Source organism: Ochotona princeps, chromosome 20, assembly GCF_030435755.1.
Source record: "Ochotona princeps isolate mOchPri1 chromosome 20, mOchPri1.hap1, whole genome shotgun sequence".
Taxonomy (NCBI): Eukaryota; Metazoa; Chordata; class Mammalia; order Lagomorpha; family Ochotonidae; genus Ochotona; species Ochotona princeps.
The window spans coordinates 36,515,331-36,535,915 of NC_080851.1; the positions used below are offsets into that span (position 1 = coordinate 36,515,331).

The 20,585-nt window shown below is 38.3% G+C and overlaps 1 protein-coding gene and 1 pseudogene across 1 annotated transcript in view; both read left to right on the forward strand.

Annotated features, from left to right (window-relative positions):
- Window positions 1-20,585, forward strand: part of DGKB (diacylglycerol kinase beta) — a 633,251-nt gene that overhangs the window by 275,077 nt on the left and 337,589 nt on the right. The window contains exons 17-19 of the mRNA XM_036493711.2: window positions 6,174-6,259; window positions 8,814-8,903; window positions 14,490-14,650. Coding sequence (XP_036349604.2) covers window positions 6,174-6,259; window positions 8,814-8,903; window positions 14,490-14,650 — 337 coding nt within the window. The remainder of the gene's footprint in view (window positions 1-6,173; window positions 6,260-8,813; window positions 8,904-14,489; window positions 14,651-20,585) is intronic.
- Window positions 6,343-6,563, forward strand: LOC131482813 (U2 spliceosomal RNA; annotated as a pseudogene).

Below are 20,585 nucleotides of genomic sequence, written 5' to 3' on the forward strand. Positions count from 1 at the left end.
TTCATTCTGGAAACTAGGGTGGGTGTGCCCCTAGGACAGCAGGGAAGCATAGTAATGTGCACAGAATAAGGAATGAAGGTGGGTCATTTCAGTTAACTCTCTCATTAGAGTTAAAATGGAGAGGATTTCCTTACCCAAGATGATGAGGAACATCAGACCCATCCTGTTGTCAGGACCATTTCCAGCGTCAGCTTGATCACAGAGTAGCCTGGACTGTGTGATCACACCGCTCGTTGAAAACAGTGGCATCCCATGACTTCTATTTAGCTTCAGCTGTGACTCTTAAATGCTAAGTTTTTGCATCTATTTAATATATGCTAAAACAGTGCCTATTTTCCATCTACTATAAAAACAATATTTAATATTGATTCTCATACTAAACAAATAATGAATAATGTTTTCTAAACTATTTTAAATAAACATGTTCATGCTTTTGTTCATTCTAAAATATTCTAGAAGAAACTTGAATTTATCTTTTTCTCAGAATTATTATTTCTCTTTTTTAAGATTATTGTTCTAAGAGTAAGAATCAAAAAAGAAAAATATTCAGACCACAGTTCTGAGCCATTATTTATTGGAATCTCATTTCTAACTCATTTAAACCAGGGAGAATGCTAGAGTTATTTAATAAGGTGACATCACAGCTTGCAGGTGTAAATTTTCTCTCATCCTCTACCTTTCATCTTCTCTACTGTGTCTTCTCGTTGTTCCTCTCCTTTTTTAAATCTTTCTTTGCTTTGCTTCTAAAATGCGTATAGGCATAACAGATGTTTTGGGGATTGCCAGGCAGAATGAAATTAACGTTTCACTGGAATGTATGAGTTTTCAGACACTTTGAACGTTCTTACTGATGTGGTATTAATAGCTTTAGGTTATATGGGCTCATTAAAATGAATTCAACCTAATCTTTAGTAGCTTTTCTGCTTACTTTCATGTAATGTCTTCTTGTCTTTATACATTTCTAAGCAGCAGCCAAATTTGTTCATGAAGGTAAACTTTCCTTTTTTTAATTTATTTTATTATTCTGTGACACACTTCCATAGGCTCCAGGATTGCCCTTCCCACCTCCCCAATACCCACTGCCCCCCCACACACTGATTTTCCCCATTTTATTATAATAGTGTAGTCCTTCATATCCTCTAGCAGTCCTCCATCATCCTGCTGTTTAAGTGTATCCTGATATCGTAAGCATGGACACTGGCAGAGAGACCAGCATCCTATTGTTGAGATACATTCAACAGTTTGATTGGGAGTCCACCTTTGCTTTGAAAGTAGAGAAGCACACTGCATTGTATCTTCATATTTGTATGTGATAGTCTCTACTACACAGTTACTATACATCCCCATAAAACAAAATCAACAACAGGGAGAAAAATAGAAATTTTACAACAACATGATGTTAAATAATATGCTAATGAATAACCAATGTGATGCTGAAGAAATGAAAAAGAAAATCAAAGACTTTCTTGAAGTAAACAATGCTATTGTATGAGCTATGAGTCAGTGAGGAAATTAATAAGTAAAAACTTTTTTGAATGAATGAAAATAAAAACCAAAATATCAAACCCCCTAAGTTGTAGCAAACGGTATTGAGAGGGATACTGATCTCCTATTTTGCATGAAGGTTGCCTTATATCAGAATATATGATATTTGTTCTTTTGGGATTGACTTGCTTCACTGAGCATAATGATCCCTAGTTGCTACTATTTGGTTGTAAATGGTAGGATTTCATTCTTTTTGACGGCTGAGTACCACAGCTTTCCTTTATTCATGCTTCTTTTGGCAGGCATCTGGGTTGCTCCCATGTCATTGCTATTGTAGATTGTGTGGCTGTAAATATAGGATCACAAATTCTTTTCTCATATGCAGACTTCATTTCCTTTGGATATATTCCCAGAAGTGAGATAGCTGGCTCGTTTGGCAGAATTGCACATACTTTTTCTGAGCTGTTTTTTTTAATAAATATACAAAATGCAAGATGGGAGGACATGGTGACAGTTTTACATGAAGCTGAAATAGTGGAGGAGTTGTATTAAATTGATGAGTCAACACTAAGAAACTGATGTTATCAAAACCAGAGAAATGTATAGCAATTACTTATACACATATAATTAAATTAGTATTTGACAGAACTAAGTGCTTCCTGTGCGGGCTTTTTAAGCTAGAGCAACATGTACTCCATGGTGTCGCATCATATCATGAAATCTGTCATGTTTTAAATGTACTGCAGCAGCAATACTAATACCAGTAATAACATAGTATGTATAGTTTCATTCTGGGCATTAGAAAACAGGTAGAAGCTACCAAAATTTGTCTTTGCAAACTGCAGTTTTGCAAACAATAGTAGCGCAGAGACCAGAAAATGCACCCCGATTTTCATGAGGTGATGGTGAAGCCCTATAATATTGTAACTTCAAGAATAATAGTATGTAACTGTATACAGGCAGAGATGAATATGAATGCAGCAGAATAATGAGAGATAAGGATGCTTGTTTCTGGCTCCCAGTGCTTGAATTGGAGTGCAGAATCTCCTCAAAGCAAGTACTAGCTGCAAAGGATGTTTCTCTAAACACAGAGAAGGAAAAAGAAGAGGAGGGTTGATGACATACGGTGAAGTCATTTTTAATCCTCAGTCTTATATTTCTTCAAAACAAAGGGACATGAATGTGTATAATTAAAGTCGGGATGCATTCACTATGCATTGATATGCTAAACTGTTTGTGAATCTCATGCAAATTTCCTTCAGATTCAATGCATATGAGTTTTAATATACAACAATAGGTACACCTCTTAATTGCCACACTTTTACTTTATACGTTCATTCTGGTTCCTAACTAGTGCATCCACATCCTATGTAAATAGATATCTCTTATTCTTTAAAAATAATTGCATGTGAGATTGGAAGATTGGAATCAACAGGAATGCATATGGCCATTAAAGAAATCTGATTTTAAGACACTTCAAAATGCTGGAATCAGCATTATAATTTCTTCTAAGATAACTTCTTGGTATGTCTTTAAATGGCACAAATGAAAGTGCATTGATTTTCTGTTTAAGTGCTTATTTGAACATTTATTATAATGAACAGTAAATTTATGAAGTATCAAATTATCTGCGTTCGGGTCTATAGTATTACACATTACAAACCCATCACCCACTTTTGTATATGTGTGAGTGTGATAACATTTAATATGAGGCCGAAAATGTATATTGCAACAACACCAACCTTAGAAGCCATGCTACACATGAGATTCCTAGCGCTCACTGACCTTGCATAAGCGAAACTTTGAGGATGTTGCAGTGTGGCTGCGGCAGAAATATGTGAAGAGAAAATCAGAGCTGGCTTCCCACATGAAGTACTGCTGAAGAGAAATGAGAAGAACCAGGAAAACCAACATGGAAAATTCAATCATCGTTAATTGCCTTGATAAATTTTTGACAGTTTACTAAAATATAAAAATGTCCATGAAAACAGCAAAACTAAATCTAGGAGCCAAACTTTTTTTCTTACACGACAATATCTTTTTTAAGATAATGTATTTTAAATTTACATTATAGTCAAAGACTGAGTGTCCAACTAATTAAAGAGTTCAATAAAATAAATACGCAAGGACCATGGTTCAGCAGGGAAAATCGAGAAGGGTCATAAAATAATAATACGATTAATTATACTCCACTCACAAGTTTTACTAGTCACAAATCCATTAATATTATGGTAGTATATAATTCTTAACACTATGTGTTTGTCAAACACATATGAATATCTCACTTTGAAATGCTATGCTGACTTCTTCTTCATGTGAACTGAACAAATGATCCATAAAAGTACCCATGTAGCACTCCAGCTGCCCAGCAGGGCCATCCTCCCACACTCTGCTGGCTCTCCTTGCTTCTGCCATTAGCATGGCCACTGTGAAGTGCGGGGCGCTTGGCTGCTGGTTGCTGCACCCTGACAAGGAGAAAAGTCGCTGCCGCTAAGAGCCCAAGTTATGGGCTCCCCTCTATCTCTTGGGCCCCCCTCTATGTCTTGGGCCCCCCTCTGTCTCTTGGGCTTTCCTGTCCTGAATCCCAGTTGCCTCCCCCATGCCTTAGATCTCCAGTGCAGCAAACAGATCTGCCAATTGTCCACTAGTCACATTTTCAGACTAGAGGTAGGTGAACTGTCCTCAATGGTCAATCCAGACGGGGTTTTCACACAATTCTGCCTCTTGTTTCAGAAAACAGGAGATGAGCGGTTGGGGAGATAGAGTGACAGTGTGTCTAAGATGTACATGTACTCCTTGTCTTAAAGAGAACAAGAAATGACATCAGTGATGACCTGTGGGTGGTACAATACATTTACATATGTCTCTTATTTATGTGTATGTAAATAGTCCAGCGAAGCAGATGATGGTAATTTCATTTTAAAGAGCAAGAAGCTAAGTCTCAGAATGACTCCATACATTTTCAAGGCTGCTATCCAATGGATGAGTGAGATAAAGAATGAATGACTCTGTAGGAAAAAACTGCATAGATTGAGTGGATTAAGAAGTTGAGATAGACAGAGGCCAGTTTTTCCATCCATTTAGCAATCGTTTTACACAGCATAAGCTGGCCTGACCACGTGGGGTAGAATGCTACTGGAGAAGGAAGGGTGACAATTTTAAAACCACGAGCTCTATTTAGAGAGTAATGTCCCAGCTGCTTTTCTGGGCTGGAAAGCTTTCCAAAGCTTTAGTGCCACGTGCTTGGAAACCTCAGTGAGATTCACGAATGGCTACAGCAGCATAACTGCTAAGAGCTGGCATAGGGAGGATTCAAAGGAAGGGATGTTTTTCAATCATTTTTAAAGGAATTTAAGCAGTTCGATATTTACATGAAAAATGAGAGACTCACTAGAAACTGAGTTGTTTTATGTGCGTATGCTCTCAGTTTTTAAAGAATTTTACAATGTAATACACATTCCTCCTTTAAAATAGGAAGAGAGAACGTATTCTCGTTGTAGAATAAATGAGAGTAACAGAGTCAGACTGACACACAGAGAGAAAGTTCTCATCTTCTGCTTCAGTTCAGCCAGCCTGCATTGGCCAGGTCTGGGGAGCTCATTCAGGTCTCCCACCCAGGCGGCAGGGGCCCAACCACTTGAGCAATCGGCCACTATCCTACAGGCTCTGAATTCAAAAAGGCAACTGCAATCATGCTTATGGGATGCAGGCATTTCCACTGGACTCTTCACCGTTACTCCTGGCAACAGAGGTGGTATGAGATAAAAAAGGGGTAGATTCATTATAGAGGTGCCAAACTTCCAAATAAAATGCTACCAACCAAAAATCATTTACTTAATGCTACTAAATGATGACCCATGTAGGTGTCGACAAAGATTACACAAATGATTTAATAATCCAAAAACCCGTTACTCCGTGTTCTTATAACAGTCTACTATGTGAGACAGCCAAAGTATCATCTCAAAAGATGCAACAAAAAAACTTAAACATTTGCTCACAATAAAATTTCTTACCACACTAAATAGTAGAAAGAAAGTTTTATCAGCCCAAATCAGTCCAGGTCACCCATGTAGGGGGTGGGGATCCAATTACTGAAGCCATCACCTATTGCCTTGTACGGTATGTATTAATAGAAAATGCATCAGGAGTAGAGTCAGGATTCAAAATCAGACACTCGGATAAGGGAGGCATCTTTGGTGTTCCTCAGATACTTGTCCCTAAAGGGGAGAAAACAGTGATCGACAAGAAGTATTCAGTTATATAGTGTTTGAGGGTACTTCCACAATGTTCTGAAGATGGGTTTATAAGAGCAGCTTAATATGTATATCTTCAAATTCAATCATAGTTTTTTGACCTTTTACTTGACCATTTGAAGTTGGCAAAACTAGAGTATGTGAACTTCACATTACATACTTTAATGAAAAGTGTTGTAATTTATCAGTGTTAAAATTTTAAAGTTTATAAGAATATATTTAGTACAGAAATTAACGTGTACTATTGCAAAATACTTTTAAATTGTAGACCCTGGGATATGTTGTTACAAATTATGTTTGCATGATATATAGCATATCAATGAAATACATTTATAAAAGAAATGTGCATTTTTCGAGAAAATGCTAATAGTACAAAATTGAAAAACTCCTCAGTTTAAAATATCAGTCGTGTACCATAATATGCTTATTTTTCAGGTTAAACTTTTTCCGTGATGTTCCTGACTTCAGAGTGTTAGCCTGTGGCGGAGATGGAACTGTGGGCTGGATTTTGGATTGCATAGGTAATGAGCATGCATATTTAATATGGCTGGAGAGTGAACGGCAATCATCGGCTTTGCTTTGGCTGTGTATGCATCGTTAACCTATCGCTTCTCGGCCTTTTGGCTAAGATCAAGTGTAGCATTGTTAACCTGCATATCATTGGATGCAAGGATATGGGTGGACATCTGACAAGCTGTACACCATTTACCAGCTTAATATATTCATCAGGAATTCAATTTTTTAAAGATTTATTTTATTTTCATTGGAAAGTCAGATATATAGAGAGGAGGAGAAGCAGAGAGAAAGATCTTTCTTTCATCCAATGATTTACTCCCTAAGCGGCCACAAAGGCCGGAGCTGCACCAATTCAAAGCGAGGAGCTTCGTCTGGGTCTCCCACACTGGTACAAGGTCCCAAGGCTTTGGGCTGTCCTTGACCGCTTTCCCCAGCCACGAGCAGGGAACTAGATGGGAAGAGGTGCAGCTGGGATTAGAACCATGTCCATATGGGATTCTCAGCATGTGCAAGGCAAGAACTTTAGCCACTAGGCTACTGTGCTGGGCCTGTAATTCAAATTTTAAGATATATCCATTTTTCGATTATCTAAAATCTTGTCTTCTAATCAACTTCTCAGTGTAGTTACTAATCCTTTATAGGTATGTTTAAATTAAATTCCTGGACAACCTGCTTGTTTTGCCCCACCCAGGGATGCCAAGTTATCTTAGCACGTTTGGTACAGTCTGTGCCACTAAATGTTCTTACTTTGCTCTGCCATGAAACCTGGACACATTTCATGCCATTGTCATCAGCCATCACCAACGCCCTCATAGCTATTTTATGTATACATACTATCCAATAATCCTAAACAATCCTATGGCTTCCTCAAAACTCAATAATAAATTCTAACAGTAGTCCCCTTCAGAGATCAACAATCCAAAACCTGGAGAAACTAAATAGTTACAACAACACCTTACAGATCTGAACTGATAGAACTGGATAAATATTCTATACTGCCTATCATGCCAAATTTAAGTTGTTTGATTCTTATAGGCAAATGAAGCATGTAGATTATTAAAGAGAAAATATAAACACACATCCCAAGAAAACTAGACGAATGCTGTTTTTCTTTTCAGACCATTTAGTCATACAGACCATGATTTGCCCTTATGGAGAGGGTAAAACTACAACAATAGATATTTTTAGACCTCATTTCCATTACTCTGTTTGCCAATTCTTTGTTTAAAAGCAGCCCCTTTCACAAAATGATTTGATTCAAAATATTTCTGTCTCCATAAACTGTGACACAATTATATTTATCATTGCAAATGAGGACATCCAACTTTTTCACACACTGAAAGATTAAAAAAAAAATGAATTCAGTTTGTCGTCCACACATTTGGTTAAATTTGCAGCAATTCTTATTTCTCATTTATAATAAAAAGAAGCCACAGTGAAAATTCTGATCTTCTCAATCAAAGGCACGCATACACACACACACACACACACACACACACACACTTTATATGCTGTTTTTGAGAAGAGAACTAGCATTTAAGAACTGCGCAAGTTAGCATTAGTCAAAAAGTGACTTGAATTGTAGAGTGGCAATAATCATAATTTTGCCTTCCAAAAATCTGAATTTGGGGTTTTTCATCACAGCCTCTCTCTGTGTCCTTCAGCACACTTACAAGCATTGTGGGTTGAGAAGGGAGAGCCCATAAAGTTACAGACATGAAATATGCACGTCGCGCAGGTGGCGATGTACAGCTCCACCCTATGGGAATCCGACTCGTGTCCCCCGATCCAGCTGCCTGTGCTGTGAGTTCTGATGCCCAGCATCACCAGGCAGGAAACAGTACAGGGCAGCGTTAGTAACTTACTCACTTTAACAAAATCAATGATTTTCAGCTGTCTTAACCATTAGGCAAAATATGTCCCATGTTGAAGTTTAAACATATTTTTTTTCTTCAGGAGCTAAACGGAAAGTAGCTCATTTTGGCCATCCTCTTGAACAGATGAGATACCCTCAGAAATTTCATGGAAAATGTGTACAGAGGAAAATTGTCCATGACTTTCAATCATTGTTGCACCAAAGTAATGCAATTCCATTTTTCCATAATCTTATGTATTTTGTGCTGCTTAGGCCTGCCTTTTTTGAGCACTTCAACAGACATTATATTTTTTAAAAATACATACCTCATTTTTTAATGAGTTAAAATATTTAAAAGACTTTATTGTGATACTCTCATACCTGGTAAATAATAGTCATTGATTATGTTTTACCAATTATTACAAAATTATAAAAAACAGAGTACATGCTTGTCGGTGTCTCTGAAATGCAATAGTTCTCAACTTGCAAGCACCTACTGGAATTTTTGCATTTAATGTCACATTATTGTATTTCTTCTTTCTTCCTTTTTTCCTTCCTTTTTCTCCTGTGTTCTTCTTTCCTTATTTCCTTCCTTCCTTCATTCCATTTCTTCCTTTTCCCCTTCCTTCCTTCCTTTATTTATTTATTTGTTTTTTTAATTGTTCTGAGTTCAACAGTTCATTTCAATTTTTTTGCTTCCACAGAAAAGGCCAACGTAACGAAGCATCCTCCAGTGGCTATCCTGCCTCTTGGCACTGGCAATGATCTGGCAAGATGCCTGCGATGGGGAGGAGGTAAAACAGCCACAGAAACACACACCCCCAACAACACATCACCCACTCCCCACAGAAGAACATAGCCCAGGCTTGCCCTAGTGCCTGGCCTCTGCAGTACGTTGGTGTCCTTCCATGTCAGTTTGAACAACAGTTGAGGTTGGAAAGCCAGCAGTGCACAAGAAGAATACAGTTCCTGGCTTTAATCAGACGACAATTGCGGACTTGACCAGTGGAGGACAAGTTTCCAAATCTGCCATATTTGTGATGTGATATGTGTGTGTGTGCGTGTGTGTGTGTGTGTGTGTGTGTGCTTAGAAAGTAAAGTAAACCTGAACGCCAAGATCGTGTACACAATTTAACGCTGTTAATGATGTGATAAAATTAAAAACAGAGGAAGAGACAAACGAGTGGCTTCTTAAAAAAAAGATTTATTTATTTTTATTGCAAAGTCAGATATACAGAGAGGAAGAGAGAGAGAGAAAAAAAATCTTCGGTCGGATGATTCACTCCCCAAGTGGCCACAACGGCCAGAGCTGTGCTGATCCGGAGCCAGGAGCCAGGAACTTCCTCCAGGTCTCCCACACAGGTGCAGGGTCCCAAGGATTTGGGCCGTCCTCAACTGCTTTCCCAGGTCACAAGCAGGGAGCTGGATGGGAAGTGGAGCTGCCGGGTATAGAACCGGTGCCCATATGGGATGCCCAGGCGTGTTCAAGACTAGACCACCACGCTGGACCCCCTAGTGGCTTCTTTAAGAATGAATAGATCAGGCCCGGCGGCGTGGCCTAGTGGCTAAAGTCCTCGCCTTGAACGCCCCGGGATCCCATATGGACGCCCCGGGATCCCATATGGACGCCGGTTCTAATCCCGGCAGCTCCACTTCCCATCCAGCTCCCTGTTTGTGGCCTGGGAAAGCAGGCGAGGACGGCCCAAAGCCTTGGGACCCTGCACCCACGTGGGAGGCCTGGAAGAGGTTCCAAGTTCCCGGCTTCAGATTGGCGCAGCACCGGCCCGTTGCGGCTCACTTGGAGAGTGAATCATCGGATGGAAGATCTTCCTCTCTGTCTCTCCTCCTCTCTCTATATCTGACTTTGTAATAAAATAAATAAATCTTTAAAAAAAAAAAAAAGAATGAATAGATCAGTACAAAGTCGTTGAGACTCCATTTTAACCAGCATGCTCTGCACTTGGAATGCAGAGGTGAAAATGTGGGAAAACAGACCTTAAATTTTAGTGAAAGATTGCCATTTGCAAACAATGAACAAGTAACCAAACAAGTTACATTGTGAAGAAGTCCTTCATGGAAGAAACAGCGCAGAGGAGAAGACTAATGGCTGGATAATAATACAGCCGTATCAATAGAGGTCAGGTGATTGCGGCAAGGGAACGCCAAGCTGCAAGGTGTGCAACATACTCAGGGACTGAAGTGGGGTAATGTGAATGGAGCAGGCTGCGGGAAGGAGGCTGCTTTAAGACGGAGTCTTAAAGTATTTTGCATATTCATTAATAGGTTATACCCATCATTGACCAACACTGGTCTTTGCTAGAGAAGCGAGGAATCAAGTGTCTTTTTGTTTTTTACATCTAAACTTGCTCAGGATAGTGTGAAAAGTGATGAGACAGTACATATCAGAAACCCTTGGGGAGCTTGTTAAAAAGATGGTGACCTAACCCACCCCAAACATGCTGGATAGAAACCTCTAGGGGTGGGACCTCTCCCAGCAATTGCCTTTCTAAACAGACTCCTTAGTAACTCTCATTTACAATGGCGTTTGAGAGCAATTGTCCCACGAGTATCTTGCCAACTAGTGAGTTCCAAACTGAGGATGTCCACAGAATTGGAGACGAACTCAAAAGCAAGAGATTACCTATTTGGAGTGTTCACCGAGGATATAAAAGAGTGTTTGAAGACATTGTGTAAAGAGATGAAAATGCAACTATTGCTCATACGATTCTTGTGATTGCTAGTGTTCATACATGTGTACTAATTAAAAGGCAATTATTATATTCCTATAGAATGCTTCCTTGAGCATGGTAAATTAACAGTGTGATCGTTTATTGGATTCCAAAATAGAAAAATGGCTGAAATTTTGACTTTGATAAATCCATTTTGGGCATAGTTTAATGAGTCTTATGAAAACATGTACCATGTATGATGGACAAGGCAAGGACTTAACATATACCAATACACATATGACAAATATTCAAAATGGGAAATGAAGTTAAATAATTTATTTTGATGTAAAATATTTTGAAAACTAAGCATATGCACATTTTGGAAAACATTTCTTTAAAAAGTGGTGTTCCTGAGGGATGGTGGCATCACAGGTCGAAAGTCCCATGTGAGTGTGTACATTCTGGCCCCATGGGTGTGTACACATGCCAACCCATGGGTATTTGCACATTCTGGCCCCATGGGCATGTGCACGTACTAGCCCATGGGTATGTACACATGCTAGCCCATGAGTATAGGCATATGACAAATTTTCTGTGGACACCTAGTTAGTGTTGACAGTGTTTTAAATGCTGAATGTAAAATGAGGAAAGAAATAGCTTGATCCACTCTTCTATAGACTATTCTCTCATATAGTTTATAGACAATAAGTCAATGAGAAGGAAAATGCAGAGTAGCAGTCAAAACGATCCAGGAACTGGATCAGAACACCTCTCCGAAGAGCATTTATAGGGCCTGGAATGGGAGATGGGAACACAAAAGGTATCTTGTTTGAAAGGACTGAAGGAAGGGAAGAAAGGAGGCCCACACAGCAATGGGGTAGCAGGTAGTTATAGGAAGGGAGAAGGGAGAAAATAAGTTGGTAAGGAAACAGGAAAGCATGAGAGATTCCATTATTTGTATCCTAACTGGAGAGTAAAACTTTTGGGCTAGGGCTGTGTTGGCAATGGTATGGCAAGTGAACAACCCGAGGCACAGTCTTGGGCCTCTCTTGATGAGTTTCTTATCCTAAACCCTTAAACTACTTGCACATTTTATATGCTGAGTATGTTAGGAAGTCATAGTAACAAACTTATGCTTAAAATATGTGAAAGAAAATATTTTACTAATCATCGTTTGGCTCGCTTATGATAAGTAGGCTTTTTTGGGGGGGAAGATTTATTTCTTTATGTTGGAAAGGCAGATTTACAGAGAAGAGAAACAGAAAAAAGGATCTTCAGTCCACTGGTTCACTCCCCAAATGACCACAATATCCCGAGCTGAACCGATCCAAAGCCAGGAGCCAGGAGCTTCTTCCCACATGGTCATAAGCAGGGAGTTGGAAGGGAAGTAGATCAGCTGGGATACAAACCGGCACCCATATGGGATCCCGACACATGCAAGGTGAGGACTTTAGGCACTAAGCTACCATGCCAGGCCCAAACAGTAGACTCTTTCACAAGAAATTATTTCACCATTTTGGGAAAAGGAATACCAAGAAATGTAAGTTCCCGGGGAATTTGAAAAATATTTAATTAACATTCCCTTTGCCATTTTCTCACAACAGTAAATCCATCTAATTCAAAATCTGAAGATAATTGCATGGTAAATGCTGTTTGTATTGACCATAGAAAGTAATAAAAGTTGTAAATGAAACACCTTCCCACAAACATTTGGTTTTGATTTTTTTTCATGTGATTTTTATTCATGGACTTTTTATGATTTTTAGACACATTCATGTATTCAAGAGAAAATAAATAGTAATTATGCTTCCATTTTTGTGTTAATCTGGCACAATTATCTATTATGTAACAATTTAATACAACAACAGTTGAGTAGCACGATTATTCAGCGGAAGGACATGGAGTGCACTGCTTTCTAAGATGGGGCCCACAGTCTGGGTGTCAGCCTCATGAATGAATTCTGCATTGCAGATGTTGTAATTCTTAAAACAGATTTTTGCCTCTTTCCGTTTTTCCATGAGTGGAAGCTAAAGTGATAGTACCCTTTTCATCTCTAGCAATAAAGGCTCTGATGATACATCCAGGGGTGAAACATTCAAGCCAAGGGATCGTGCGGAAGTTAGTTTCCATGAACTCTTTGCTCTCTTGGTTCTCCCTCTTGCTGACAGTCCCATCACTACTTGGTGGTATTCTGGACTCCGCTGCAGTTACCTGACTCGTAGCTCAGAGCAAGCCCAACATTAGACCTCAAACATGGTAATTTACTCATATCATGGTTGTGCAAGCATGTGTATAGCATCATCCTTTACTATTTTACATAAATGTACTTATGATTGAATAACATAGATTTCTGTTGTTTATTGTAAAACAACAATTGAATTTAGATGATATGTAAGCATATAATTTTATTTCACTCAATGTGGAAAATATATGCCTTCAAAGATGTGTTTGAAGAAGCTATCACTTATACTTTTCCACATAATTTTTAAAAGATTTATTAAGTCAAAAGGGAGAGTGAAAGGGAGAGAGAGATTTAATCTACTGGTTTACTCCACAAATGGCCACAATGCTTGGGACGGGGCCAGACCCTAGCAGGAGCCAGTACTTCTGTGTCTCCAGTACGAGTTACAGGGACTCCACAACGTGGGGTCCACCTGCTTTAACAGGAAGCTGGATTGGGATGTGCAGAATGCTGGACTCCACCCATCTCTCCTTGAGGAAATATACTTATCCCACAAGGTGGCTGTACCCACTTCCCAAAATGCTTATCCCTGCCTGTGCTTCTTTTAAAAATAAGATGCAAATAATAAATCAAATATTGATAATGAAAGCAAGCTAGTAAGGAGGGTGAAAGAGATATAAAGAATTGCATTTAATCTTTTTAATTTTTATTTATTTTGCATTAACATAAGAATTGATGAGCTTGTCTTTAGTAGTTATCATGCACCTGTTGTGCCCCTAAGGCTCTATTATTAACTTCCTTGAGTAAAAGAGAAATCTTCAGAAAAAAAATCTTGGAAAAAAATCTTATATCTATATAAGTATTTTAAAGTTTAAACCATTTAATAATGTGCCAGGCACTATTATGAATATTCCCAATATAAATATTTAAATTACACTGTAATAGATTTACTTATTTGAAATAATACTTAACTCCTTCATGTTTATATTTTGTAGTCATCACACATTTTGCGCTTCACTGTATGTATCACCTAGTACATAGCTAATCTGTATAAAGGAAGAGGTAGTGCCATGCTTCACAGGGTGGATTTCTCATTTCTGATGGCTTCCCATTCTAAAGGGAGCCAACTCCACTTTTAATTTGTAGTTTTCAAGTCTCTTGGGGGCTTGCAGTGGAAATGTGCATTGGGTATTTAAATAGACTGATTATTGGCGCCATAAAGGAGAAATAGGGTTGAAATTAAGAATGTGATCTTGGCATGAGTATGAGTGATGATAATAACCTGCTGTAAATGCATTCCATAACTTTAGAACAACACACATACACATGCCCAAACACACATACACACGCCCAAACACACATACACATGCCCAAACACACATACACACGCCCAAACATGCATACACACATACACACACCCAAATGTGCATACACACGCCCAAACATGCATACACATACCCAAACACACACTAATAGGCTTTTTGCCATCTAGTGATATATGTGTTTTACAAGATACACTTTTTCATTAGGTTATGAAGGTGAGAATCTGATGAAAATCCTCAAAGACATTGAGAGCAGCACAGAAGTGATGTTGGACCGGTGGAAGTTTGAAGTCATCCCTAACGACAAAGACGAGAAAGGAGACCCCGTGCCTTACAGTATCATCAATAATTACTTTTCCATCGGCGTGGTAAGATTTCCCCCTGATTTTATTTACCTATCCTGGTTGATCACTCTGTGATATTATTTATTCAATGAATATTCATAGATTATACATAATTCATTTTTTATCTCTTTGTCGGGGAAACATCCCTTCTAATGGAAAATATCAATCTTGTTAATATATTTATACCCAGAGTATCAACAATTGATAAATTTTTCATGTGTTAAACAAAGGAAAAGGCTGTATTGTTTGTAATTGGTTTAATTATTTTCATCATTGAAGTGAACCTTAGAATGATTTATGATAAGATACTCATACGTTTTATAGAATATCCTAGAATTCTGTATTGTAAAAAGGTGAAATTATTATACTTACTGCTATCTTTTTATAGTCTCGATAACAGTGGTAGAACTACAAAAAATGGGATGTCTGAAGAATCCAATTATATTAACTGGTTTATAAATCAAAATTCTGAATTTTTACTTCATCTATTTTAAATTCTTACACTGGATGTAAATGATTTAAAGTTGAAAGCTTTCAAAATTTTAATTGCTAAGGAATTAGTAACTTTTACCTTTAAAAAAATAAGATTCTGCAACTCTGCATAAAAAAGAGAAAATCAAGTGACAAGATCATTTATAGAATGAGAAAATGCATGTAAACTCTATGTCTAATAATAGGTTAGTGAAAAAATGTGCAAAGAACTTCAAAAAGTAATCAGCAACGTCACTATTAATTCAGTTACAATAAGGACAAGGGCTTCAGTACCCATTTCTCCAGAGGAAATATTTAAAATATAAACAGGGAAGAGAAAAAACAGTATCAGTAATCATCAAGGAGCTGCAAATCAAAACCACAGTGACAAATCCCTTGCATACTTGTTAGAGCGGCTTTTTCCAAACCATCAAGGCAAAATGTAGAGCCTGTCCTCTCCACTGCTCTGACGCTATCGGAGTGTAAACTACTGCGGCCTGCGTGAAAAGCAGGTGGCATCGCCTCGCGAATCACAAATGAAACCGGCAGAAGTTCAGGCAATCTTACGGAGGGGATGTCAGCGCTGCTCTGTTCACTGCAGCGCTATTCCCGATAGACAGCGCATGTGCGATGCTGAGACAGTGCTACACGAAGCAAGGAGAACGAGGCAGACAACGACATAAATGCACACCAGCAGGTGAATGGAGACTCATAATGCGGCTAGGCGTGTTCCTGAATATTACTGATCCTCAGAACAGGTGAAATCTGAGGATGTTGCTGACATTATTCTCGGACAAAAAGCCGGTAACATGGAAATTGTTACTAGATTGTGTTTATATGTGTCAAAAGCATTTAAAATGCATTGACTCAAAGGGTACACAGCAAGAGGGGAAGATAGGAAAATATTAGTGAATAAACATAATGTTTCTGTGAATCAAGATAAAGAAGGTTTGGAATTCTGCTTTGAAACATTCTATGTTCAATAATAGCTTACAATATTGTGTACTTCAGGATTATTAAAAAAAATGAAAGAGGAGAGAAGAGGAAAGAGCAAGGAGAAGAGGAGGAGGACGAAAGATGAAGGCAGAAAGAGAAAGGAGAATGGGAAGAGAGAGTGAGGGAGTGAGGGACGAAGGGGGCCAAAAATAAAGTTTTCCAAATCAGATTTATTCAGATACCCACTGGGACCCAACACCACCTGTCGGTTCCTCCGGTTCTGATGGCAATGCCTCCAGAGTGAGCAGGATGTGCCCGAACACCTGGGCCATCTTTGCAGGCACATTCGCAGGTAACCGGATCAGAGCACCAGCCACTCCCGCCGAGCCACCATGCTGGCACCTAGAAGCAATTTCCTGAGAAATATCTTTAAATAGAAGCACCTGAGAAATGTTATTAATGCAAGCAATGGAAGAATAAAGTTAATGTTAATAACGGTAAACCAAAATGATGACAATGATAAACTAATCTATTATGGAAATTTTGTAAGAATACACACATAGCACCTACATGCTATAATAATCTATTGTAACAACCAATTAGAAATATGTAGAGATTCTAAATGATAAGCTCTTTGCATTGCAATGAAACTGGAAATCATAGCAAACCACCAGAAAAGCAAATGTTTTGGAAGACACCAAAACATGAAGAAATGTGAGGATTTCCTAAACAAAAAGCATATATTTTGTTTATTTATTTCAAAGACAAAAATGACAGAGATCTTCCATCCACAATTCACTCCCCCAAACAGCAGTAGCATCCAGGACTGTGTCAGGCAGAAGCTGGCTGCCAGGAATTCCAAAGGAATCACAGGGACAGGAGTGATGAGGCCCTCTGCAGATGACATTTGCTGGTAGCATCAACAGGACCCTAGATGGGAAGCAGGCTAGAGGGGACTCCGCCTGTAATCACAGATGGGCTGAGCACGTCACATATACAGCTACTTAATCTGCTGAGCTACAATGCTGGCCCCCAAATTTTTACACCTAAGCATTAGTCTCAATAACCTTTCAGCTGCAACAGAAATAAAAGCTGAAATAACACTAGATGGCAGCTCACAAATACACTCCCAAACCAATAAGGTATGGAAAACCTGTATATGTGAAAAATATTATAGGTACAATAATTTTATTATGTTTAATATATAAAAGTAACACAATTTTCAAATTAAGAAAGAGGAAAAAGACATAAGACAAAAAAAGAATAAATAAGTATTAGAGAACTCAGCAAATATAGAAAATAATAGCACCGTAGAAAACCAATGCTTTTTTCTAAACAAAAAAAGGACTAGAACACACAAACACTTGGAAAGATTATTTTTGCAACAGAAAAAAACATAGAGATAATAAATACAAAATCACAGCCATCAGAAATGTTTGAATGATTTTATCATCTGTGTTTTCTGGCAATAAACTTTGTAATGAAGAAAGAAATGAGACATTTTCCACCTATGCGTAAGTAGTTGAAATTTACCAAAGAGGAATTGAGAGCAAATCTATGGTACTGGTTCCAACTGTGAGCCTGTATCTATTGGTCACCTAAAGGATTTGTTAAAATGTTGATTGCTGAAACTGGCTTGTGGGCTGCATCAGGTTAAAGCACTCCTGTAGATCCAGCTCCTTCCTAAAGCCCAGGGGAAAACAGCAGAGAATGGTCACGTGCGTAGGTCTTTGCACCTGCAAAGGGAGTTCCAGCTCGCAGGTTTGGCTTGGTCCTGCCCTTAGCTGTTATGGTCATCTCGGGAGTGAACTAGCTGACAGTAGATCTGGATCTGTCTCTCACTCTCTGGATATTAACGCTGCCTTTCAAAGAAATCTTTTTACCTATGCAAACTGCTGGCCCCCACACACCTCTGTTCTCCATGTCAGTGGGTGTGGGACGGGGTCTAAGTATCTGAATTTCTTACAAGTTCACAGCTAATCCTGAAGTTGTTGTCTGGCATCAAACTATGAGATCCACTGCTCCCAGCATACAGCCAAATCAAAAGACACAGCAGAAGCAACAAAATGGATAATGTTCATTCAATTGATTCTTCCTCTGGATCAGTATTGGGGAACTGAAGGTTAAACTCCTATTGAAATGTGGGTTCAATCCCTGCCAAAACCTCTGGAAGGCAGAAGGATGGTCCAGCACCTGGGCCTCCGTGGCCCTGGGGGAGATCTGATACTGCCCGGATTCTGACTTTGGTCTGGTTATAAAATCCTGGCTGTTGTGGCAATGTGAGTATTTGACTAGCAGCAGCAGCAACAGCTTACTTATTGTCACTCTTTTTTTCCTTCTCATTCTGCTTTTCATATAAATAAATGCTTAAAAAATAATTTTGGGTTCCACCTACCCTGGCCCAGCCTGGACCATCAGAGCCATTTGGGGAATGAACCAGTAGATGGAAGATGTCTCTCTTACTCTGATTTCCAAAGGAATAAAAAAATAAATCTTTCAAAAAGAAAATTAATTAGTACCCTATGAATTGTGGCGTCCAGGAGGTGATCCAAGTAAAATCATGTGGAACAGGAGGATTCTTTCATCATCCTTGCAATGCCCAATTGTGGTGTCACACCAAGATGGAAACAGAAGAGCCTCTTACGCTCATTATTATTTGAAAGTGACATAATTCTGTGGTAAAATAACTAAAATGAAATTAATAAAGCAGTAAAAGGTAGTAAACACTGGACATCTGTATAAAAAAATCGCTTTTAAAGCACAGTTATTATGTTGATTTGAACAAAATTAAGTCGACAGTATCAGTAAACCTATGCTATACCAAGGTTAATATTTAGTAAGAAAGTCAACCAACTTAAGGAAAATGACACCATCCGAAGCCTATTCATTGCCAAGGTTTACATTTAGTGAGAATGACAATCAGGTAATATGATGAAAAATTAGTAATCTTGGGCCAAGTTTCAAAGTAAGACCTGAATAGTAATTCCTCTTCTATCCTTGTGGAAAGATGTCACATTGTGCGGCCCCTTGCATTGAAGATTCTCATGAGATCACTGATGGCTATTCCTAATTAACCGTTACTTAAAACAGGCTATAATAAATCCATAATTCTCTGAAATATTTAGTGTATTCCAGTGGTCAGTTCCTTGCTATGGACTAAATGAACATACATATGTTACTGCACTTGAGCGTGATGGCACACAATTAAGTAAGCAAAATATGAAAGTAAACCAAAATAAGTAATGTACAGATGTTTGTGCAACATATTCTTTCCTAGGTGCTAAAATTTTAGATCATTGAATAAAGGGAAAGTACACAACAAATTTCTTGAACACATTTGAGTAAAAAAATAATTTACATTTTTACTTCATATCCATGTAAAATGCACATCAGGTCAACTAGAAATACAAGTAGAAGCAACATGCAGACCACTAGGATTTAATGGTTTTTTTTTTAAAGATTTATTTATTATTATTGGAAAGGCAGGTTTACAGAGAGAAGGAGAGACAGGAAGATCTTCCAGCCACTGGGTCATCCACCATGTGGTCGCAACAGCCAGAGTGAAGCAAATCTGAAACCAGGACTCAGGAGCTTCTCCTGGGTCTCCCACGTGAATGCAGAGTTCCAAGGCGTTGCGCCGTCCTTGACTGCTTTCCCAGACCTCAAATAACAAGCTGGATGGGAAGTGGAACAACCAGAACAAGAACCGGTGACCATATGGTATCCTGGCAGTTGCAAGGCAAGGATTTAGCCACAAGGTTTAATCTTAATGTAAGGGAAATGTGAAGCAAACAGAAAATCTAGAGCTCATTTAGAAAAGTAAACTGTATTTAACTTTTCTTCACCTCTTGTTAAACAATTGTTTGATAAAACCAAGTAGCAGTTTAATGTCAAAGAAAATTTTCTAAACCCAAATTATAAACATCAGGTTTCATATCTAAAGTATGACATTTCTAACAAAAAAAAAAACATGAAATAGAAACTAGACCAAAAGAAATAATTAAAATTTAAAACCTTATTTTAAGGCTCTTATACTTTCATAAAAGATGAAATGGAAAATCAAGTAATCAGTTATATTTTACCTTTAAGATGGCTAAAAAATTACCAAGACTAAGCACACATCATTTCTGTGCATATGCAGAAAAAAAAAAGGATGACTTTTTATTGTGTGACAGACTCATATAGTAGAACAATATTTTGGAGAATATTTTGGTGGTATCTCTTAAAATTTTAAAGCATGAATATTCTTTGGGACATTAGTTCAATTTTAAAAATTTCACTCCACGGGGGAGAAAGGTGTGGAAAAGCCTCACCTTCCCCTGTTCTGTTTAAGGACAGACAATTTGGACGAAGCTGAAAGCTTGTTAATTTGGAAAAGATTAACAGGAAAGAACTCCCCAAAATGTAATGCTAGAGATGAAGGTGGTGAGAAATGAGAATGTCATTGCATAGCTTTTTCTCTAAAACCATATTTTACAAACCTATAAATGTGGCACACATACATGTAATTAGATATGTAAGTTCACGTCGTTAGCAGTGTTTACCTCCAGCA